This window comes from Orbicella franksi, chromosome 11 (assembly GCF_964199315.1).
Source record: "Orbicella franksi chromosome 11, jaOrbFran1.1, whole genome shotgun sequence".
NCBI lineage: Eukaryota > Metazoa > Cnidaria > Anthozoa > Scleractinia > Merulinidae > Orbicella > Orbicella franksi.
The window spans coordinates 17,946,380-17,972,013 of NC_138155.1; the positions used below are offsets into that span (position 1 = coordinate 17,946,380).

A 25,634-nucleotide genomic window follows, 5' to 3' on the forward strand; every position below is an offset into this window, starting at 1 on the left:
ATTTTGACCCTGGGATATTAGTCACGTCATTTGGTGTGAACTTCCAAGCGTCATTTCTTCCCAAATAAAACCCCCATGACCTCCATATTGCAGGTATTGCTTTTTCTATAGAACCTCGACCTGCAAAATGTTTTTGAAGAAAATTGGAAAAAAAAATTTTTTTGGCATCCGGCGCAAAAAGGCTTTTTTTCTCGATTTTTACAGTCAAGCTCTCTTAAAATTGAAGTTGTGCGCGTGCGCATCAGTTTTTTCAATAATTTCAACTTTTTTAAATGTCAAGAAACCGTAAATGTTCTTCATTTTGACTTCTCAAGAATTTAATTATCCATTCGCATCAAGATGTTCCTTCAAAACTTTGGAAAAACGAAAAAACGTCGTCTAGGAAATGGAGACGTTTTTTTCGCTTATCCAAAGTTTTGAAGGAACATCTTGATACGTATGGATAATTAAATTCTTGAGAAGTCTAAATGAAGGACATTTACGGTTTCTGGACATTTAAAAAAGTAGAAAATTTTGAAAAAAAACTGATGCGCGCGCGCACATAACTTTAATTCAATCCGAGCGACCTTTTTTAGACGCAAAGCTTAATAATACGTCAAGAAATAATTGGAAACCGTCATTTAATGGAAATTTTAGTAAGAATTCTACTAAAACAATTAGATTATTCGCTCTCGATTTCTATGAGGTGATAGTTGATTTGGCCGGCTTCGGCCTCATCAACTAGGGGTATCGAATGGTCCCATTCAATTTAAAAGTGCTCGAACTGCTCGCAAAAATTAGATGAGTGCTCACTTGCTCGTGCTCGCAAAATTTTTGTCAGTGCTCGCATGCTCGGATTCTCGCTAAAATTCCCGTATGGCAAACCTGAGGAACATTCGGAAAACTTCACGCGCTATGAATGTTTCTGGAAACATGCTGCCTTGTTTTGCTGACGTTTTCTTGAAACTGACGCGCGTAAGAATTCTTCGCGAAAGGCACCAGTAAAGGTAGAAAGTAATCTAGAGACATTAAGACATGTAGAGCATTACTATTACTATTCGACCTTCAGAGCTTGTTAGAGCTGTTTGGCTTCAATGTGAAACCTTCCATGTCACAACACTTGAAAGTCTGGTAACTTTAAGCTTCTTCCCATGATGTGTTCACAATGCCGAAGTAGAAAGCTTTGGATCTCCCGGCCTGAGCGTCCACCTGGTGTACCGCACTGAAGCTCACGCGAAGCTACCTGACGTAATTTGACATCCAACTAGGCATAATTGGCTGTAAGCCGCTGGGATTAGTTGAACGGTGTCAGCTAGATTACTTGGCTCAAAACGTTTCTTTCCAATAAAAGAGAGATATAAATTCCGCCTAGAAAATTTACGAAGTGCTCGCTGCTGGCAAGACAAATTTGATCACTGCTCGTGCTCGCAAAAATAAACGCGCTGCTCGCATGCTCGCAAATGTTCACAAAGACCATTCGATACCCCTTCAACTATCACCTCATAGAAATCTCGAGCTCATAATCTAATTGTTAAATAGAAACTCTCGTGAAAGTCTGGGAGAACTCGAAAAAGCCGTGTAAACACTCGCCTGCGGTTCGTGTTCCCACAGCATTTCTCGTTCTCCCAAACTTCCACTCGTGTTGCTATAACTCGATAGAAACACGGCACATGTTTCTATTTCTTAAATAGTAGGATCATACGTAGAAAATGCAAAATGGAGAGCAAAAGTGTGATCTCAGTCTTTGTAGTAACAAAAAATGGTCTTAGCTGGGGTATCATTGGGTATTGAAAGGGGGTCTGTGAAAAATACAAACAAAGAAACCGACACAACGTAGGATGATTTTTTTGAAGGTGTACAATATTCGGCTGGCCAAACCAGCCTTCTTCAGGTACAATGAGAATTTTACATTGGGACGTGTTTTTATGTCGCATGTTTTCGTAATACCGGAAATACGTAAAACTAATTGACAGTGTAAATTAAAGATAAGCATAAGGCAAAAACTGTGCTACTTGTCCCTACATTTCTCACGGACATATACCTTCTTTTCTACCCAGGGAAACGCGCCCCATAAAATCTAACCTGACCTGTGACATTAAAAACCTCATCTACATGATTCAATGTAACCGCTGTAAATTACAATACATAGGAGAGACGAAACGACGAAACGACGTTTAAAAGACCGATTTAATGAACACCGCCGTACTTTACGGATCACCCTAACAACAAATCTAAACCTGCTACAGCCCCAGAACATTTCCTGTCCTCTCCTAACCACACTGCTAACGACATACAATTAATCACCATTGAAAAAATCTTTTTTAACCGAGACTCTATAGGGGAGTAAGCCCAACAGGGAAGCTTTTTTAATTCAAAAAGACAGAACAATCGATCCTGATGGTCTGAACATCCACGAAGAACCATATTAATTGTTTTCTTTTATTATGTTATTTCATTATTTTTATTATGTTATCTCTTTATTATATATGATACAGGAGGGGGGGGGGGGGTGAGACAACCACGTTCCCAGGATCTCTCATCTCACCGCCCCCTGGTTGAGAGCGAGAGCGGGGATAAACGTTTTCTTGCCTCCCCACCCCTTCCCGTTTACTCCGGCTATGTAAGTTAGTAAATTTCTTGTGGGGGAGTCTATGGCGGGGGCGGGGGGGGGGGGGAGAGGATTATTCTACTTCTTTTTTGCGGGCTTTTGCATTGCGCATGCATAATCCCAGTAAGCCATGAAAATCTTGTGGGTTTGAGGACGTGATATCACGTGACAGAGCTTTTAACCGACACTTTGCCAAAAATCACGTGAGAGGGTTTCACTAGAGAAGCCCTTTTCTTCCGCGAAGAATTATTTAAATTTCCATATTGTCTCATTTTTTAAGTATTGTTGCTTTACTTTTATTGTTTCAACATTTTTATTTTCCTTTATAATATCACAGAAATTTATTATCCTGCCAAGTAGCTCGTTGATATTCCGAAGTGTCTCTAAGGTTTTCGTTGATCCTGAAACTGCTTGTTCGCTGTAGTATTCAGATGACATGCTTTAAGGCATTGATCATATGCTGGTATGTATGTTTTGTTTGCGCTGCAAGGTTTTTCCCAGACTCTTTATCAGTACACTTTTTGCCAAGGAGAAGTTGTCTACAGTGTCATACCAACCAAAAGGCACGCATTTTTCTATATTTTAAACAAAACTAGCAAACGGCTTTTTAAATCATAAAAGACTTCTTTCTCTTCTGCGATGGTGAAACATCTACAAACTGTTTAGCATTGTTAACTGCTTGCGTTGATTGAACAAAGAATGCCTATACTGAACTACACTTAAAGTGCAAAGGAAAAACGAAATTTTAAAACCCACTATGGCAATGATACAATTTATTAATGCCCAATTTTCCACTGTGAATTTCCAACACAACTATGTTTGCATTTAACAAAAGTTAACGCAAAGAATTTGATTACAGCGATCACGTAATCGCTGTAGATTGTCTGGGCTTTCTTTTTTGTTTTGTTTTTTGCACCGTTGCGGCTTTCTTTGGCTGGAATTTATCGAAAATAAAAGATCCCACTGCGGCATTTTAACAATCTAGCTATCATGCTATAAAAGTAGACGGTAAAACCACTTCGTTCTCACTTCACTCGGTGTCAGCCATGGCCACAGCTCCAGCAAGGCAACTCAATAATAAGGTATGTACGAGATTTGATATCCCTTCTTCGCTTAGTCTTGATTAAACAAGTTAAGGAAGAAAAAATGCTCCCAATTCTTTCAGTCAACGAATTTACGAAGATTCGACTTAAAACGTAACATACTGGGAATGAAATTCTACATCGCTTACTGTTCTTAACTAGCTAATCTAAGAGACTATGTAGTTTGTAACATGCAAAACCTGTGGATACGTTTCCTTCAAGATTACAGCGTTGTGTTTAACTATATTCTGTACCGATTATTTTTCTGGTTTTCTTTGTCTACTTTTTAGAGAATACGAAGTGCCCTGTTAAGCAAGGTCTTACCTAGACTTGCCACAAGTCGACCTCATGAATTTCAGGGTAGAATATGTTAGGCCGCGAAACGGCCGAGCGAGCGACGAAGTCGCGAGAGGTCGACTTGTCTTGCTTGAAGGGTTTTCATTTACGTTCCGGGCAAAAATGAGGAGTGGCGTGACTTGCAACTGGTGTGTCAGATTACATTTGGATTGAATTGAATGGCGGAAAGTATCGGTTCCACTTCGACCAAAACAATCGAAAGTGTGTGCGTTTCTCCCGCGTCGAAAGAACAAATTTGTTTACTCTATACTAAAGTGATTACGAACAAAGATTTTAAACGAAAATCGACGATATCGGGTGGCCAAAAAAAGACCAAAGTTTGTTTGAATCTTGAATTGATCGCCGGAAAGGATATCCAGATATCCAGTGGCGAAGGTTCACTTTTGACAAACATTTTGTGCCGAAATTGCGCAGATAAAAACGAAACCGTAGTTCGGAAGATTCTTGAAGTAAGAGAAAGCTTCGAATCATCGAGGAAGTCCATTGAAGCCGAGAAAGGCAGAACAACAGTGTGGCGATAGTTGTTGAGAATCGCCTCCGGACTTCCAAATACCATTTTAACTTATCTCACGAAAAGATTAAGAATGTGAAAGGAGTAGCATTTTTCTTCTCCTCTGTCGCCGCCCTAGAGAGGCGAAGTAAAGAAAAGGGAGAAAAGGCAAACAGCCAAGAACAAGAGGACGACCAGAATGATGAATTGCCTGAAAAGTATTGGCCAGCAATAACTTACTGGATTGCAGTACAGTCCTCCAACGGCATGCGCGTGTCGACGGTCCCCATGCATTCAACCCTATTAGAAACGGGCATGGCAGTGATAGCGAAAGTCCTGCCAGACTGAAAAAGAGGAAACAAAGAGGACTCCTGCGCACCATTATGCACCACGCTAAAAGATGACAACAACCACCTTATGCAGACCAAAGTGGACATGTCTTTTTCCCACGGTCTTCAGTTGCTACAAGATCAACTGGTAGAGGAACCCTTGGAGTCACTTCATGCAAGTGAGCATGTTGTCAGGTTACAAGTTGTCTGTAGCTTATTCACTGCAAAACTGCGAGACAAGTTAATACCCTCTGTCGTCAGTTCCGGCCTCCAATTTGATGTGTTTGGCATAGAGGTATGCGACTTGCGCTCGGAAATCCCAAAAGGCCTCGCATCGCCGATTGTCGTAGCAATGAACGACATAGAACAAGTCATGGCGAAACTGGGCTATGTACTACACAGTGGGGAAATGTTCAAGAGGGACAAGAATTCTGAATACACATGACATATCAGCACTGGTGTTCGGTGAAGAAATTCCTTTCTCTGCTGGAAAGCAATGATCAGTTTAAGGACACCATCATCAATTATATGAACAAGCTCGTAGAAATCCTTGGCAATAGAGAATGCGAATTCATGAAGCAGCTGCGCATCAACTACGACTTGATTGAAGTGAACGGAGGATGGTGCTTCTCAGTAAGTCAGAGAAAGTTCCTTTTTCATCCCATCCAAGGCACGGAAATTGGAAAAGAATCTCCCAAGGCGTACATCGAATACGAGCACACTAAGACGCCAGATCCAGGTTACTTCAAACAAATACTACAGAATAGCCTCAACCAGCAGGAAATGGCGCACTTTTGCGAATATTACATTCGACTCCTCGACTGCCGCATTAAACAGCACAAAGAAAGGGTCATGTGCCTCGTGAGAGAGCCTAACAGTGGAAAAACGAGCCTTTTCACGCCAATCACCCGCTTCATCTCAGCAAGATACATTGCCATGATCAGTAAACAAAAGGCTTTTAACAAGAGCGTGGTCGATGAAAACACTCAAATCATCTTCCTAGACGAGACGCACGCGAAGCTGATGCATCCAGATGACCGGAAAATTTTGACGCAAGGAGGGCTCACTGCACACGACCGCAAGTACAAGACATCAAGTCTAGCAGTCATAAGATGCCCAATGTTCATCACATGTCAAACGGACATGGATTTGGCCAAGAGCACAACGGCGCCATGTCCTACCTTTAAGAAAGTTCTTCTTCAAACGCTTGACATCACCGTGTGTAGCAGGAGTACAAGAATTCTTGCAAACCAATGCAATGGACTGCATTGTCTGGGCATGTGGCCTGGCGATAACTCCAGACGATGAGTTACCACCTCCTGTGCCTGGAACCAGTGTACAGCGAGGTGACATCGGTGAGGAAGAAAAGGAACGGATTAGAACCATGGAACTGGACGAAAGCGAAAGCGAGCAAGAAGGGAGTGAGCCAACGGAGCCGAACACGGCCATAGACGATAGTAATGTGTAGGGAGATGGCGAAGAGGCAGACACTGATTCTACCTATTTGGACCAATGGGAGGAGAGTCTGAAGAATATTGCACGTCTGCAAGAGCAAGAGCCATACCACAGTCTCAAGCAGAGGCCACTTGGTCTACTCGCCGCTGACGTAAAACGTACCGTCGATGAAAGGGAAAGCCGGGAAGAGCGCGCACGATTGCGGGTGCTGGAAGAATCTGAGAAACGCTGGATCTCGCTGGGGATATTGAAGGAAGAAGACGCCCACTTGCTACAGTCAGTCAACGGCCCCTACCATCCGAATATAGAGCGTTCTCGAGACCAATACTTTGCAAGGAAGAAAGAAGAAGACCAACGGATGCTCGAAAAGAAAGCGCGCGAGTACTTCAACAACGAGTGGATTATGGAGGAGGAAAAGGAACTTCGAGATCCCCAGAATAAAGAGGACGCGGCGACAGACGAAGATGTTAAGCGTGCACTCCAGTACATGTTGGAAGTGACTGTCGAAGCACTCAAGTTGAGATTTCAGAAGGAAAAAGTTCAAGGGCTCGCGAAGCTAATGCTGTTGGAGCGGAGGAAGAGGGCCGTGGAGATGCCATGGGTTTTCCCGTCTCAAGCGCAACGTATAAACAGCATCTGGTGTCCCCTACCCTATCCTTGTGAAGAGATGGAAGATAGCGACGAGGAGGAGCTCTTCATAACACCCTCGACGGCGTCAACAGCGCACAGCCGCTCATCCAGTCAGAAACGACGAAGTCAGCAAACAAGTACATCAGTGCCCAAGAGAGGAAGAATAACTCACTTTTTCACTCCCAGTCAACAGTAAAGCTGAAAGTCTCATGCCGTCAGGAATCACTGAATAAAGTTAGCATCGAGTTTACTGTAAGAGTTTACTATACTATATATAGGGTATAGAGTTTACAAACTCTACAAACTCTATGCCCCTGTTTTTTTCGTCAGTTAATGATGTTTTATTAGCTAGTTCACTATAAGAGTTTACTATAAGAATACAAAGAGCATACGTCTTGAGTGTAACATGCATCTGGATGCATTGTCAATTTCGAAATGAAACGTTAGATCATTGATGTCATGTAAGTGTTTTTTTCGTGGGTATATGTCCCTGTGGTGTAAAGCCAGCGGCATTTTCATTCCAGCCCTTTTCTTTAGAGAGTCTGCCGTTCTTCCGTCTTGAAACTTAAAATAAAGGTCTCTCAAAATAGCAGTCCACTGCCCAAACCCGTGTTTAGTTATCCCTTTCTTTAGAAAATCGTCCTCTTCTGTTGTGAATTTCAAAACATGACGAATGTTCCTCTGAGAGCGCAAGATTCTTTTAGGCAGGGCGTCCTTTTTGGGAGAGGAGTTGACATTTTGCACTGTTTCAACAGAAGGCACGGCGTTGGAAGTCGAATCTCCGGGTCTTGCGTGGACGTCCTCGTCCACTTCTGCCCCCTTGGCGCCTTGAAGTTTCTGTAGGCACTCGTGACTCTTCAAAGCAACTTCTCGGGATCGTTGCTTTTGATAGTGAACTTTAGCAAAAGCAGAACTGTTTTTGGCCTTCTGACAAAATCCCCTGCTCTTTGCTAGTGAGCTGATTGAGGTCCTGCGTTTCAACAATTTGGCGATAACGCGTGGGATGGATGTATTTTCCAATTGCATCAAACACCAGTTTGCTCATGATCTCGCCCAATTTACCATGTTGACCTCCATTTCTGTTGACGAGAAAGAAATCACATTGGGGTTTAAGCAAAGGTCTAACGTACGAGATGTAGCCATTGAGCACTTGCATGTTTACATCGGTCAGAATCAAAGAATCAAATCTATACTTCCCAGCAGTCTTGATCGTTTTCTGATCAATGAATCCACCCTTTTCCGTAGCTGCAGCAATCATGTCCACCGTCAAATATTGATAAGTCATGAGACGCGACCCCTTCACTTTGATGAACAGATACATGGCTACAAATCTCGTGGCAATTGCAAAGTCCGAGGGGTTAACTTGAGTTGGACTCAATTTGCAAATCTTCACGGTATTCTGGTAGCGCGGCAGATGGAATTTCGCGACCTCCAACAATTCCTCCATTGTTGCCTAATGGCCTCTCGCTTCTAGTGTTTCGATGTCTAAATCTTGTGTCCACTGCAATCTCATCATCTTTGCAACCGTCTTTCGCGCTCTTTTGAGGTACAGCTCTGTTGCAGAGAACTTTCGAAAGACTGCCTCTGATGCGCCATGAAGTTTTCTGAAGTCTATCATTTCAGAAATAGCATCTATGTAGCTCAAACGCCCACCCATTCTCGTCCTCAGAGCCCACGATCCTTCCGGCCTGCGGCAGGGATCGAGAGCTCTGGCCGGACCCGATTTTCTGAGCATGCGCAGAGCATTCGCTTCGTATTCTCAGCCAATCAGATTTGCCAGATTTGACGGGAAGTCAGTGAATCGCAAACTTCCGGTGTTGGACCAGCCCAGAGCTCTCGATTCCTGCCGCAGGCCAGAAGGATCGTGGGCTCTGGGGATGAGAATGACGCCCACCATGTCCGAGCTTGCATACGTCTTGTAAGTAGTCGATAAACTTGATCAACAAATTTGAAGAACACAAACTAAAGTCCACCACGTCAAAAGTCAACTCTTCCTCGTCTTCGCAACAAAATCTAAGAAACTTAAGGGGGTACGATACCCTAAAATATGGCGATGTTAATGAAAAATTCAATTTCTTGGAAATACAAGACTTTAAAGACCCTTGAGGACTTGTCAAAAACATTTTGAAACGACTTGCCGAATTTCCTTCCAGATGAGTGTGAAATTTAAGGAAAGTACACAGTGGTATAAGTTTTTTCATGTAGCAACAGCCATAGCAACGACTGTTTACTATAAGAACGTGACCAAAAACATAGATTATTTTTAACTTATATGAACGAAACTATTTAGAAAAAACTTTGAAGACATGCAGAACTCGATTGGTATAATTATTTGTGAAAAGCTTTGCCTCAAATTGCCATCACAGGCTCATTCATTTCCCTTATGAAAAGGAATATTTCCCACAACTGCGGTAACTTTTTACAAAATAGAACAACCATTGCACCCCCTCCCCCGAGATCCAATCTGCACCCCCCTCCGCTATTTGTGGCTCGTTAAATGCTTAATACTTCGTGTAAGAAACTTAAAGTGCATTTTTCTCAAAAGTTTTCTTTTGTACCGACTGACTTCGCGTCAACATTTCTACTTTGCAAGGTTTTTAAGTAGAATTCCCGAAACTTGGGCTGATCAAAGACCAATAGTGTCGTGATGCAATAAACTACAAAATCATAACATTTTTAACGTCTGTCACGTGACACTAGATAATTGTTTCACTGGGTTTGGTGCAAAATAAGGTTATTTCCAAATAAAGCCTGTGGAAAGCACTGAAAACAAGAGTTAACTGTCAAAACTTTAGTTTATTGCATAGAACGAAACAGAAACTTGCAAGATATTCTTGCTTGAAAATCAAATCTTGTTTTGTGAAAGAGCAGGAACTGTTGGCGTCAATACTGTAAAACACTACCTCAAAAGGTTGTGGCTGGTTTCCATAGCAACCATTTTGAGTAAAACTTTGAAAATTTAATTTCTCTTCTTGAGTGCAATGGCACACAACTGATCTTTCTTCACCATATTTAAACAAACTGTTTGGTCCATTTCGGGGTACCATACCACCTTAAAGCATCTTGTCATCGTTGAGTTGCACGATCTTTCTTGCAACCGCACCACTTCCAGTGAACAATCTCGCCAATGTCACACGGTAATGAAAATGAGGGAAGTAACTTTCCGGCATGTTTTGTGGTCCCACTTGTTTGATCTTGAATTGTGTTCACCATTGGAACATTTCTTGCTACCTTTAGCGAATCTGTGATTTCCTTCGAATTGGGCTTTTCATCAAAATAAAAGAACCAAGTGTGCTTGGTATTAACATGTTTTCTGCACCCTCTTTGACTTTGAAATCCATCATGGTCACACTCTTGTATTGGGCAGTGATACAAGCTGTCGGTTTCATCCTTTTCCAAGTGAAGCCGTTTTGGTTTGGGTGATGCTCCATCGATATCCGACCAATTGACTTTTCACTTCTTGCTTATTTTGCCTTTTAAAGAGCATTTGGCCAACATGATCTCCTTTAAATCTGAACCATAACCAAGGAGCCGATGACAAGCAAAGGAACTGCATATATGTTTGTATTTGCCAAGGCACGCCCTTACTTGCAGCCCTCATTACTATTGTGCAAAATTCATGACAGTGACATGCAACCAAACTTGCCCAAGCAGGTCTGAGCGCGCCCTATTGTTTGTCTCATTCACAAAGGACACCTTCATTTGGGAACAAAATAGGAATGTGTAGAAAAATGGTCCGAAAGCTGTTCCCAAATGACCAATTTGGGAACAATATGTTCCATTCACAGAGAGGAACTCAGAAAAAAACGCTCCTAAATTATGAATTTGGGAACAATATGTTCCATTTACAGATAGGAACTCGGAACAAAACAGTCCTAAATGTCCAATTGTGGAACAAACTGTTCCATTTACAGATAGGAACTCGGAACAAAACAGTCCTAAATGACCAATTTGGGAACATTTTGTTCCATTTACAGAGGGGACCTCGGAACAAAGCGGTCCTAATTTATCAACTTCGGAACAATGTGTTCGATGCACAGATAGGAACTCGGCACAAAACAGTCCTAAATTATCAATTTAAGAACAATATGTTCCATTTATAGTTGGGAACTCGGAACGAAACGTTCCTCTTTTACAATAGAGTGAACGTTTTGTTCCTACCTTGCAAAAAATCTGGTCCTCTTATAGTCAATAGGAACACAAAAACGAGGAACAGTCGATACTACAGGAACGCTCCTTTCGGAATATAGGGACAGGCAACGAAACTTAAAATCAGCGAAAAAACGAGGCGAAGACTAAAGAAAAACTCAAAAAAGCGTAAGACGAAGAAGAAGAAGACGAAGAAGAAGAAGAAGAAGAAGAAGAAGAAGAAGAAGAAGAAGGCGGAGGTGGAGGCGAAGACGAAGACGAAGAAGAGGAAGAGGAAGAAGAAGAAGAAGAAGAAGAAGAAGAAGAAGAAGACCACCAACCCTTCCATCCGACTACCGATTCCCTGACTGAACGCTTACCGCTGCGCGACCCATTAATAATTAATTAATCGTGAGGGAATACGGCTGTGAATTCATCACAGCCTATCGGAAAGGCAAATGCTGCCTTTCGGTAAATGTTTCGGTAAATGTTAGTAAATTTTGACCCACGACACATGACACGTTTTCCTCCGATCGGAAAACGTATTTGGGTTGGGAGGTATAACAAATCGGTTTGTACGGAAGCGATGGATAGTTAAAACAGCAGGCTCAAGTACGTTCCTAGCATGAACCTCATTTATTTGTGTGCTTTCATCTTTCCAGTGATTACCCACTCAGCGTAAGAGTACAATACTTCAACCTAATTAATAAAACTAGTCATAAGCCCACAAGTACGCATTGTGGGGCTATTTTTTTCTTATGTAGTTCAGTTACTGATTGATGCTTGTGAATTTCTCCAATCTTGGACTCTTTTCTAGCCTCCCTTCTCTTAAGTTTGGACTTCCAGTCTTGAATCAGTGACCTTAAGAGCCTTACGACTAGAAGCATATAACTGTTATGTGACTTGAAAACCTCCACCGAGCCGAGCCTCTCTTTTCTTTGGACGAGATAATTTATAACACGTTCCGACTCTGAGAGGCGTTTTATTTTGTTGGATCAAGTACAGAAAGAGAGACTTTCTTGAGCTTATTCATTTCTTCTCAATTGATCAATCAGTATTAACAGACTTATAAGCACCATAGACAAATTAACACTATATAGACAGATAAACACTATTCACTTGCCTCTTAAATGACTTCCGCGTCAGTCACCAGCAACAGTTCTTTTGAAAACTAACTTCACCTGAATCACCTTAGATGAACAATACCTGCGAGGACGTCCCAGGTGGGATACAAGTTCCATCCATCCTTAAAAATTTCACATTTTCTCTCTCTGTTTTCGCCTGTTGTTACCGAATTGATTTTTCATCGAAGTTCCCATTACCAGACGGTATAGATATTATTTCCAAAAATATCTCTTGTTCCCGGACCTTGAAACAAATCATGGTGTTCCTTGTTCCCCCAAAACCCTTTGAGTTCCCCCTCCCCCTAGGTTCTAACTGTTTACCATGTTCCTTGTTCCCCCAAACCCCTTTGAGTCCTCCACCTTGGGTTCTAAGACTTCTAACCGTTTATTATTTTCCGTGTTCCCCTAAACCCCATTGAATCCGTCACCATTATGTTGTAACAGTGAATTCAAAGATTCGCATCAACTGCTCAATATCAGCAGTTCTCCTGACATACTTTCATACAATGGTGCTTTTCTTGTGCGTTTGGCAATAGAAACAAAAATAAACGACACTCCAGACGGTGTTACAATATCGTCTTCTTCATGATTTATGCATATAACCGGAACAAAATTCTTTTGGGTTAAAACCAGTTTTAAGACATACCGAACAGCCGATACGGAAAATGTATTTAAACCACATCCGTATGCCTCGACAGTCGGCCCGCCTACCTAATTAACTGGCCAATGCACGACATACTCATACGTCGTGCTTTCAAAGTACCTCGAATTATTTCCTCCCTATCCTTTATTAGATTTCTGTATTTCCTGTTCATGCTGATCACCAAAGGGAAAACAAACACCGTTTACTTTTGAACGACGTGAGTTATAGGAGAATTCGTAGAAATGTTGAGACGAGTGCTGAGAATATCAACCTTACCTAGAAACTAGACTGTCTTCAGTAAGTCGATGCGTAATCATGTGTTAATTTATGTTGTGAAAAAATAAAGAAATCTGCAAATGAAACGGAAATATGGAAACTGGTCTAACGGCAGGACTGCGGATTGGTTTGGCCAAACAATGTCAAAATAGTTTAGCCCCACGCAGTATCAATGTCCTCAAACTAGATTAACCTTAAAATACGTACCGCCAGGCCTCATATTTTCCTCCATTTCCAATTCATTAATTTTTCTATGAACGAGGAGATTTCAGACTCAGGAGTTTTCAGACTATTTGCTTCTTTGTCTTCAAACAATTATTCTTTAACAGTCATTCAAGAAAATAATTTGATTTATTGGCTTTTACATTTTACTTGTAAAACAAATCAAAACTCAACAAACGGGATACCCATTCGAGTTTTTAAAAATCGTGTAATATCAATTAGGAAATCAATTTGGTACATTTGAAGAATATCGCTGAAAACTGTGTTATGACCAGGTTTGAAGTTCGCTCATACCTTTCCAGTCTGACCGTTAAGACAGGAATAATCTGTCGTCTTACCCCAGTACCCCAATTGAGTTAATTAATAAGCTTTTTTTCGGAAATGACTCGTGAATCCATTTTCATATCACAGGGCGTCTTCTTTCCTAAAAGAACAGTGATCTCGATGAAGCCGTTACAATTTAGGGAACGGAAAAAAACTCTTAAAAAACACTCTCCAAAATATCAGTATATTGGTAGTAAATCGTTAATTTTGGCCCATTGACGTCACTGGCAGTTCAAGAATGACAGAGTGTTTGTTTTGAGGTGGTTTGACAGTGAAAGTTATTTAATCCAACTCAGTTAATTTCATATCCTCCCAGCGTTATGTTGAAGCAACGACATCGAAAGAAATTATGGAACCTGCTGCCCGCCTGATATATATCCGGAAAATTTCGTTCATAACTTTGAAGGCCACGATCGAAAATTAGTGTTACAAACTAAAACTAATTTTCACCGATTAAGCGCTTAGTCACGACAATAGTTGTTGTCCATTGAACCGATGAATGTTGAATTGTTGATGAATGACTGTAGTTTTCTTTGGCGCTAAAAGTCAGGTGTTATCATGAAATTGCAACCGGCCACAACCAAGCAGAAGTTGAAAACGCTGGATAGTGACCCGCAATAGCTTGTATATCTTTATTGGCCCAAAAAGCCTGATATAAATACCAGTGAATGCATACAATGTTTAACGTAAAGCGGATAACCTAACCGTATAACAATTTAACCGGGATTTTGTTTTTCACTCTGCTCTTGGCGATTCATATCTCCGCTTTGATCAAGTCAATTACTCTTTTGTTAGAATATTAAAAACGTCCAAGTCCTTACCGCTGAGGTGATTGTTAGCAAATTAAACCATTTACCTTGTTTCAAGTATGTATTATATATGCCGTAGCCACTATGTCGGGTACTCTTGATGAGTAAATTTCCTCAATCAACTGCCTATTGTGTTTAACTGTACTTTCCAGACTAGCTGCCTCGGAAAACCTAACTTGCGAAAAGGTAGCCCTTTCTGAAAAAAGCTGTAGATGTTATTTTTTTGGCAAGGATTCTAGCGCTTTTTATATGGCAACAATTTTGTTTGAGAATCAAAAGCGATTACATTACGACAGCTTTTGCATTGTTTTTGAACCATAGACTCTTCAAGATCAAATAAGTTATCCAAAACACGATGTTTTTGTGATAACCATCTCTGAAATGCTCCGTAACGCTACTTTAATGCATTTTGAAGCGATCAGTTGAAAGTGTCCCTATTTCGTAACAAATAAATCTGCGGAGCCATAATCTTGAAAAGTAACACATTTTCAATGTGTTGCAACCGTTGAAACTCTCTCCTCTCTCGATCTGGGACCCCGGGACATGATTTATAGCTTTTTGGTGTTCGGCCTGCGTGAATGGAATTTGTTTATTCAAGTGGCCTGAAGGCGGCTCGTTTGATAGATGGGTCTGTAATTACGTGAAGTTCTTTGCAAAATCTCATTTGTGTATTATTAGTAGCCGGAAAACGTCGCTCACACTGCTCTTGTTTCAGCCTGTATTGCAAGGGAGTGTAAAGTGTTGGAGAAAAGATTCAATACCCGTAAAATTTGAGTACTCCCGAAGTGAGAAAAAAGTTTTGTGGTGCACTATCTTTCAATCTGAGCGAGTGCGTGTCAATCCAAGCCCAGCTGTTTGCACAAGCAAATGAAATTAACATCTGTACACTCAATTGGTTCGTTTTACACGTCTCATTTCATATCAATTATTCCGCTGTCAATCACTCTTTGGGAAGGCTGAAATTTGAGCCTCATGGATGAATCCGAGCGAATACAACAAATTTTATTTGGGTTGTATCCCGCGGCTTAGGTCCTTGTCATTTCACCGACAGTCCGCGAAGTCGACCAATCAGAGCGCTCGCTATTGTTGTTGTGACGTTCGTGGGTGGTCAGTTTCATGTCGAAAGTAGCATTCAATTTCAATCTGATGGTTTCCTCTTTGAGGCTTTATGAAAACTTTGCGTGAAGGTACACATTCTCTAATACCGACACCCCGCCAAGCTAAGGAAGCTTTTACCCAAATGAAACTGCCTGTTTGTTCGAAGTGCGTCAAAGAAACGCTTTTCTAGTGTAGTTTGCCGTGGGAAATGTGAAAACGTTGTGGATTTCAATCAAAGATGGCGTCCATTTATATTGTGAGTGCTTTGGCTGCAATATGTTTGGCGTTGTGTGGATTGTCGCGCGGAGAAGATGCAGATAGCCAGGCGTGTGTTACAGCCAAGCCGTGCATTTGCTCTGGAACAAGAGTTTCTTGCAAAAACCGCCAACTACAGGGAATACCTCAGGGGATTCCTTTGCAAACGACCTCATTGTGAGTAAAACGGTTTCTTGTTTTCTTTCTAGTTCTATGCCGTCTTCAGGCGAGTTGTACGCTCGCTCACCAGCGATTTAAAATCCCTTAAGTCAGTCCTAACGAACTTTTTTCGAGATCTCGTGTTTATCGGTCGTGATAAGATATTTCGGGCTACCCTTTATCTAAGGTGAATACTTAGTTATTTACGAATGGCAGTTTTTGAACTGGGAGATTTCTCGTGGTGTCACCTTTCAACGCGAAAAAGTCCGTGATTTGAGAGCGTGTTGGTGTAAGGTTTACAGGTTTCCTTCTAAAACATAATGATTAATGGAAGGCGCTTTTATTTAATCGCGCGAGGGTTTTTGGTTCTGTACAATACGCTCAAAAAGAATGCAAGAATTCATCAGAAGGCATTGCTTCGAACGAAATTAAACACGTCACAGATATAAGCTTTCAATATGTCAAATCATCATGCGACAAGTTCTTCCGAGGAATTGCAATTCTGAGTTGCACGCAAGCTTATAAAACGATAATATTTTCTTTAAAAAGCCTGGTTATCGCTTCGAAAGGTGACCTGATTTCCTTGCCAGCGCTGAAAAATGGTAAACAAGTGACATATTGCCAACGAATCACTGCTGATACGTTCTTTCAACTGATAATGTGTCAACTAAACCATTTCTTTGAAAGGTTCTCTTCTTAGTTATCTTTTCTTCGCTAAACAAATAACTGCACCTTTAATAAGCTGTGAACTCGATATTTCCTTCAGTATAAAATAAATTTTGGTTTGGCGCTTAGAGAGGTTTATTTTAGGCGAAATGTGAAGGAAGGATTCGTTTGAGTGTTGTTTGGTTTGTGATCATGGGATATATTGACATCATGCACATCGTTCACAAATTATGTACATATTGGAAAAGATTTCCCGTCGCGTTTTTGCAACATGAATCAATTTATAGTTGTTCCTCAAACAGAGACTCTCATTTTTCGTTTCTTGGGCTTCTTTAGTGTCTATTTTCTTGATATTTTCGTGCGATGAAGCCGAAATAGATTCAATGGCAGATTTCCTTACCACGCATTGCTCTACAGTCACATTATTCAATTATAGTCTGCAATATAAGAAATCAAAAGTAAACGAGGAAAAGGAATGATTTTTATCGTATGCAAAGTCGTGAATTCAGATCAAATTTTTATCGTGTGATCGTCTTGCAGCGGTACACGGAGTTAAAGTCAAACCAAAGACCTTTTGAATGAAAGTTTTCCGTCACCGATCAAGGACAATTGTTTCGCCTGAGACAAATTTATTAAATTAGCTACTTTGTTTTCTTGTGCTTTGAATTGTTTTTGTTTGCCTTAAGAACGTCATTCATTGGTGCAATTGTTCTTTCTTTCTGTGTTTGAATTTATTTAACAATTGGACTCAAAGCCAGGAGTTATTTTTTGATCATCACGCTTGTGCTTCTTAATAAACTGAACGTTTTTTTTTTTTCGCTTGTAAACACCTTTTCTCAGTTCCAATCCCGGGGCTCTCGTTAATTTCCTGTGCTTGCATATCTTGAGGTTTTTAGCAAAATCTCCTGCTGTTGTATTTATTCAAACTCCGTTTTCCAAAGAGCGTGATTAGAAATTCTAATTTTGTAGCAATCTCGACAATGTAAATGCAAACATGTATTGAGAGCAAAGGAAAGCATGCGTCACTGCACAGTTTTTATATTCCTTTAGTTCAATTTTCTATCTCCAAAAGACGTCTAAAGTTCAATTGATAATCATAGGAGAGGATTAAGAATCTATAGATGCTGGGAAATGTGTTTTTTTATACCCCGAGGCTAGAAAACAACATATGCAAATTCCTCTCTAAATGTAGGCCCCCTACTGTTGAATTGGCGAGAACCTAGTACTTTGGCTATTGTAGTCTTACTTCACAATTTCAAATGGAAACCTGGGAGTGGTTATGGAAAATATTTTTAATCCTATCCATTCCAAGGTATTTTCGTGTTTATTTCTGTTCTGCTCTGGGTGAAAATGAACTGAAGATTAGCTTTTCGACTCTTGAAGTTCACAAGTCGAGTTCGATTGTTATCAATTTTATGAGATTTACAATCGCTTCAAGAAATGTTATGCAGAACAGACTAAAATTCCAGGTGCTTTTAATTATGTTTTAGATACAAAAACCAAAGTAAAGGGAGTTTCAGCCATATTCGTTATGAGATAGACGTTTGTATATATACTTACGTGTTATTTTTGTCACTAAGAAGTCCCAAGTTTCAATTTAGTTGGCAAAACACAATTTATATGTTTTCCTTGGTGTTGAATGTGATTGTTTTGATGAAGAAAGTAAATACGATTTAATGCAACAATTTTTTTTTGTCACTGAAATGAAATGAATTTTATGAACGGAAGGAAAAACCATTTTTGGGTCATACATTCTCTCCACATACATACAGCGTGCACCAGTTGTTATTCTCTCCAGCACAGAAAGTGAGCAGCGTCAGGTATTTAGAACTGCCGCGCATCCAACTAGTTTTGTTGTGGGAATTCTTGGAAAGACTGGTAAATGTTGTAGTTAGCATTTCATTTCCTTTCCACTACACTTGTGATCTGTACAATTTTTCTTTACAAATAGAATTGTTACAAGGATGCCATCTGCACTGCACAGTAACAACATTTTCCTGCTGGCATGGCTAATGAGAAAGACATTCTCTTCTCTGTGTGTTTTCAGATTACAGTTGTTGTGGACATTTTAATCATATGTGTTGCTTGTTACATGCTGATAGGAATAGATTAGGTGCAATCATGTAGAAAAGATGTGCTTTGTGAACTTTGTGTTGTAAAGTGTGCCCCTGCAAGGCTGTTAACACAGTAAAACTATCCATTAAGAAACCAAAGTCTGACATGGTGGGATGTGATTTTTGCATGAATTTGACTCGATAATAATTTGTTTTAGGACTAGTACATGGATGAGCAGTATTGTTCTTTAGTTTCTAGTTCTTAAGAATGTGGAACCGTTGAAGTGAAAGTTTCAAAATGTATTTTGACCTGTTCTAACTTTTATTGAACTCTCCAGAATTACAAGTTCGTTTAGTATATGTACTGTAATGCGGCAAATTTATCAGCAAACCTTTGAAACATTGGTTATTTAAGTTGGTTTTTCAAACTGTGTTAGCCTTGGACATCTGTTAGCATGCGGATTTCAGATTTTCCAATGCACAAAATATAGTTCCAATACTAAGCTATTTCTCTAAAAGCCACAGGTTAAGAACTATGTAAGGAAATTTAAATCAGCATGCATTGCCTGCAAGTCATCTTAGAAAAAATTATCCAAAATTTTTAAAGCTTGATCTTTGTAACCCGTATCATGAATGTCTTTCTAATCGGTACTTATCCTTACTTTCATGCTGAACTGCAGTACAATGTGAAGGAATTATTTGCATCCTAAATGATGTTTTGACACAGTATTTTTACACAGAAACGTTTGGTATGTTGTAGTTGAGTATGAGTGTGGCTTCTTGACCTGTCAAGAGTGTCTACAACTTGTAGGACAATTCATTTCTAACATGTATCATTGAATGAACAATCACAAGGTGCACAAACAAGCAAATGAGCAATGTTCATGAACACCCATGGTCTCTGCTATGGGCATAGGCTGTCAGGCAACAAACACATCATTGTTAGTACCAAAATAACTTTTTTCTGGGGTACCTAACATTTGATCACAGATAATTATGTCAATTGGCATGTTCCATTTAGGCATCCTTTCATAGTTCTGTAAATCAAACAAAAAGAAATTTCATTTAACAATTTTAAGGAAAGGCTGTTGTTTGGAAACTATTGCTTTGCATCAAGTTGCAAAGAAATTACCCAGTGTAACATACATTAGGTGTTGCAGAGACCAGAAATGAGTTCAAAACTTGCTGCAGAATTGTTATTTTGCTTTTTCTCTTGGTCAGCTTGTCTTTGATAAAAGCGTGACTAGTTAATTTTCTTGTGTGATTGTAAGTTGCAGGAAACATTACTTTCTGTAGTGACACACCACTTTTAGTGAATACATGAACCAATACTTAAAAAAAACAATTTGGAAGACAATTTTAACAATTTATTTCATTACATTTTGAGAAGATGAGCTAAGAAAGTAACTAAACAAGCCAAACTCTATATACATTGTACAGCACTAGTTTCCAATTTTTTTTAGATTTTTCTCTCTAATGTTTTTTTTCAATTTATAGCAACACGTGTTATATGCCAACTAATCTACATTACACTAGCTACATCACAAGAAAACATGTTAAAAATCACGTTCGCTCCCAGTGCTGTTTTAGTTAGTACCACTTTCTTTTTTATCATAAAACATTTTACATTACATTACACTGTAATGCAATGTACAGTTCAAACTTTCACAGTACTAATGAAGATTTGCTTTGTGATTGTTGGAAAATAGCTAAATGATTCAGTATTTGATTTCAAAAAAAATTTGTTGGTTGTATAGTCAGCTCTTAGTGTCACAAGAAGGGAGTACTATTTATAGCTCCTTTGTTCAGACATAAACTGGTATGACTCTTCTACTGAACTGGCATAAAAAATGTTCACTATTCCAAAACCTTTGATTTGTTTTACTTCATTGCTTGATTTAAAACAAGGACCTGATGTACTTACAAATTTAAGTGAACAAAGAGTAGTAACTAAACTGACATTTTGGAAAGTGAAAAGAGTTATTGGAATGATCAAGGTAGATATTGCGTGCACTCTTATTGAAATCTCTTACAAAGAGTGACCATGCACCAACATGTGCATGGTGTACAGCTAAACATGTTGATCTGCCCATCTACCTTGGCTGTCTTTTGAAGCCGTACTGGAAGTTCTGTGATGTTTTTGCTTAAAATCACAATATTTCAGCTGACTAATTTGTATTAAGGAGGTGAGGGTGATGATATTATTGCTCATCAATAAATAAGTGACAACTGCGCACTTAGAAGGCTTTAAGTGCTGTTTACAATATCACTAGGTTAATATTGTGAAGAGTGTTAATCTGTAAAGCTCAGCTGTATGTATTGCCAAAATAGTTTATTCTGTTTCATGTAATATCAGGATCAAGATGAATGTAGTTAATAAATACCAAAATTAAATGCAAAATGGAATGTACATGTACAAGTTAGCATGTTGCACCATTGGAGACATCACTGTCCAGAAACCTTTTTTGCAGAAATCATTTAGTAATCAATATACAATATCTTTTGGCAAGATCTACAAAGATTTTATTCCGGAAATATTTGTAATATACAATATTTGACCACATCTTGTGTGTTCATAAATAAAATGTCTTATATGCCATTTATTTCAACTGTTTTTTACCACAATTACTAATTATTGGCCAGTTTTAATGCTTATTCTTTCACAAGTTCATGAAGTTGATGGGAGTGATCAAGATAATTTTGTTGCAGGAAGAAATGTTGATAGCCTATTTTAGAAGAGGTTAATTTAAATGGGCCTTCTGGGAAGATGGATTTGAATAATTTCTTTTTTTCCACGCACTTGTGTGCTGTAACTGCAACCTTATAGTTTGTTTATAACTATACACTATCCTTGGTGGTACATGTGGTTCAACCATTTTTGTCTTGGTCAGAACTAGTGAGATCACAGCATTGAGTGGTGCACAACATCATAGTGAGTAGTTAGTGACAATTAAGTTTTAAGAAAAGATAAAATGAATTAGCAGGTTACATGGCTGTCAGACCTTTGTAGAGTCCGTACAAAAGTATTTTGTAAATGCTTTTATATATATAACTTAGGAGTTCTTGCAATTTAAGCAATTTGAGAATTTTGGTTTTTCAGCCACATAGTCATGAGACCTCAAGGTTTGTTCATTTACAAGTTTAGCAGTAAATCATATCATTAGTGGTGTTGTAATAGGATGGGTATTTTGACTCCATGAAAAACTCAGGCAAAGCTGATACATTGTCACTACCGTGGGCTATTCAGGCAACTGTATCATACATTGTCTTCATGTGTATATTAGTGTCTGGCCCTGAATGCCCTCTGTCACGGAACCACTTTACAAGCAGTAAATCGATTTGCTGTATTTATTAGATGTACAGCATATTAGAAAAACATTCAGTGAATGGCATGTTTGGGAGAGATTAATTTAATTGTTGTTTCCTTGTTTTGTGTCAGTTATCTTTAATAAGTATGCCTGTTTGAGTTTTTTGTGAACTGACAGCACTTTAAACTTTTTGCCAACTGACAGCACTTAAAATATTCAGCCTGTTTCAGACTCTTTTCTGCTCCTGCAATATGTTGTCATTTTGTGTTGAGATGGCTCTCAAGGAATGGCATTCAGAGTTGTTTTGCAGGGTGACATTTTTCAGCTGTCACGTGCATGCGGGCACAAATCTACAAAATGTTCCTGTTGTTAGTACTAAGTCATTTATTTTAGGGAGCTCCTCATATATGCAGTTGTTAGTACTTAGCTCTTATTAACTGAGCTGGAGGTCTGTATGGGAGAATCTTGACCGAGGTCGTGAGTACAGACCAAATGCGGTGAGGTCTGTACACACGACCGAGGTCAAGATTCTGCCATACAGACTGACTTAGCTTGGTTAATAAGATGTTTATTACATGGCAAAGAAGAAAACTTTAATTTGTTTAATGTAACTGGTGTGCTGACATTTTACTCTTGAATGGCGATGAGCTTAACTTAAACCTGCCGAAATTTGCTTGTCCTCTTTACTTTTTTTTTGTCATTAGGCTTTTTTGCACTTCCATAAGTGATTGAGAAGAAAATAAAAGAAAATGGTGAACATTTTTGTATTTTAGTTTGCTACTTTTTCAACGCAAAATGAAACTGGTCTAGATGCCAGTCTAGATGGGAAAATCTAGGCCGCGGTCAATATCGATTTCAGCCAATCAAATTTGTGAATTTGGTAGTTCCCAGTCCTTGTGAAACACAGCCATATAATAAATGCAGATATTGCTTCAGGATTTCCTGTTGAAGTTGTTTATGTGGCACAGAGTCCATTGGTACTTACCAGATTTAAGTGTTAAGAAAAGCTTTTTTCTTTGTTGTATTCTGTCAAAGTATCATTTTTAGTGCAGAGTGCACTATTGGGATGGTTTTGGGGGCTGCTGTTCGGTCAGGTACTAACCTCCTTACACAATAATTTACTAACACAATAATTAATAATTTACTAACAATCATGTTGCATAGCTGGTCAAGGGAAACAAAAGTATCAGGTTACATACGTTGGAGTGAAAAATAAAATTGTCATATTTGCCACTTCTGTGTATTATTGAATTTAAAAGGATTGCAACTCAGCGTAAAACATCACAATAAAATTCAAAGCCGTCTTGACAAACAGTAATTGTAAGTTGTTTTTGGGCCTTGAAAGAAAATACAAACATGAAACTTATGCAATGCTAAGATTATGTCCTATCAAGTTTTTGCCCGCTCATATTCTGCAAGGGGAAAAGGCCTAGTTGACTACCAAGGGAGAAAACGGCATGGTTAAGGACCTGTGCGACTACTGTATCAGAGCCGTAAATTGCACTATGCACTATCTGAAATTGTCTCACTAGTTTTGTCAGTAGAGAAGTGCTTTATTTTCCTTTACTCTGTTGTAATTAACAGGTGTTAAATACAGATTTTCTTGGAGATTTCATTTAGTCTGGATGTTGATTTTTTTGTCCATATTGTAGTCACTGTTTTATATTGAGAACTCAATATTCTTAATGTCGCCATGCTAAATGAAAGGCAAAGTTAAAGATTTGTTTTTGTAATATTATTGTGCAAGGTACTTTAAATTTAAGACCTTTACATTCCAATAACGAATTAAAGCTGCCTATAACTGCAAGTCTCCAGGACCTGATCATCAAAGAAGAAAAAAGGGTGTCGATTAAGATAAGAACCAAGTGCATTTCTACGATATGGATGACATAAAGAAAGGAGACTGTGATATCGATTTTGTGGATTAGAAGTATGCATCACCCAGATAAGTGAACCCTAGGAGATTGTGAGTGAATTGTGCGATTGTGATCACTATTCTGTTGGTTTGTGAACTTTACTCAGTGAAAAGAAACCATAAAAAGCTGTGTTTGAGCTGCTTGTAGGAGATTAATTTATTTAACTGTGTTGTCAGCTTGATGACATGAGTTTGGCAATGCTCAGTATTCTTACTAGTGCAAGGGTCTTAATACTAAGTAATTAGAATTTTCTTGAACTTTCTGAGCTACAAAATGTATTGTCAGCGTTAGGTTTGTGTTGCAGCGACATAATATTTTCATTTCTTTTTTTAGAATTATTGTTTTGTCATTCTCATCATCAAGTGTTATATCCTTTTGTTTGTTTTCAGTGTGCTGCCAAATTAATTTCTGTTGTCTGCATAATGCTTAATTACTTGTAATCAGGGATTGGGAAGGCAAAACAGGCAATTGAGCCTATGGCCTGTCGCAATGGAAAGTTATGGGCCATTTGTAAAAAGTTTGGGCCATTAGGGTAAATAAATGGGCCATAAAAACATTTTGACAAGCGATACTATGTGCCCATTTTGTTCCTTCAGCCTCCCATTGACCCCTTTTCCTTCTCCACTCATGACGTTTGCTCCATCAGAACCAAATCCAGTCATCTTTGTAGGGGATATATTCCTTTTCTGGGCTTCATTTAAGATTTCTTGTGCTAAACCTTCCCCTGTGCCATTTTTGTACTTAACATCCCTCAATTAGACTAGGAGGCTTGGAAGCTTTGTCTTCATCATTGTTTTTGTTGTGGTGGACTCAGCGTTCATGGTGCAAAATGGCAACAATCTCCGAGTCTTGGACATCCAATTTCGGAACTTTTGCATTTGGAGGCATATTATTTGGCTAATTATAGCATGCAAAACATATTCAAGTCAGCCGATTCTATCAATGAAAACAGAAAGCACATGGATTGAGTGAAAACCTCATTTCCGAGCAGAGTTTGAGTAAGGGATCTGGGACGAAAACAAAGCGAACACTTTTATAGCATTGATTTAGAGCAAAGGCATCGTGATTTCTCACATGTTTATTCATCATTACTAAAACTGAAAATATCACGAATGAAAGTCCTTCTTACAAAATAGTGTATATTTTACTTGCTGTTTCGTGGCTAGGATGCATTGCAGACCCAGTAAGTACTTCCAAAATGCACCATTTCATAGCTTTATCTGCCATATGTACATGGCACACAGCCTTCCCAATCCCTCCTTGTATTTGCATTTTAGAGAGTTGCAGAGCTGAATATTTGATTTGGCAATCCATGTACAAACATAATGTCAGTCAGAGTTGTAAAGCCCCCTTAATTAGTCCATTGTGATGTAGTTCAGTACATTCATTTGCATGGTGTATTGATATGTCTCTGTATAGGGATGATGGAAAATGTTATAAAAATATATCAGTTATTGACTGCTGTATTGGCCCTGTACATTGTTCCTTTCACTCCCGTGGGAAATATCATAATATTACCGTAAAAACTCGTGTATAAGCCGCACCTTTTTGCTGAAATTTTGGGCTTAAAATGGCGGGTGTGGCTTATATACGAGACCATTGTTTTCAGAGGGGGCTAATTGCCTAGTTAGTGGTCAGATATAGCACTTAAAAACGTAAGTAAATAAACATTCAACATTTTGAAACCTGTTGCTGTTGTTGATCATTGCTTTTGATAGAAGT

At 39.2% G+C, this 25,634-nt stretch overlaps 2 protein-coding genes across 4 annotated transcripts in view; both read left to right on the forward strand.

The window, feature by feature from the left end:
* The window catches only part of LOC145503127 (uncharacterized), a 382,969-nt gene that overhangs the window by 40,220 nt on the left and 317,115 nt on the right, over window positions 1-25,634 (forward strand). The window lies entirely within an intron of this gene.
* LOC145503085 (uncharacterized) overlaps window positions 15,386-25,634 on the forward strand; it is a 51,732-nt gene continuing 41,483 nt past the window's right edge. The window contains exon 1 of the mRNA XM_081482522.1: window positions 15,386-15,986. Within this exon, the coding sequence (XP_081338648.1) occupies window positions 15,793-15,986 (194 nt within the window). The 5' untranslated portion in view covers window positions 15,386-15,792. The remainder of the gene's footprint in view (window positions 15,987-25,634) is intronic.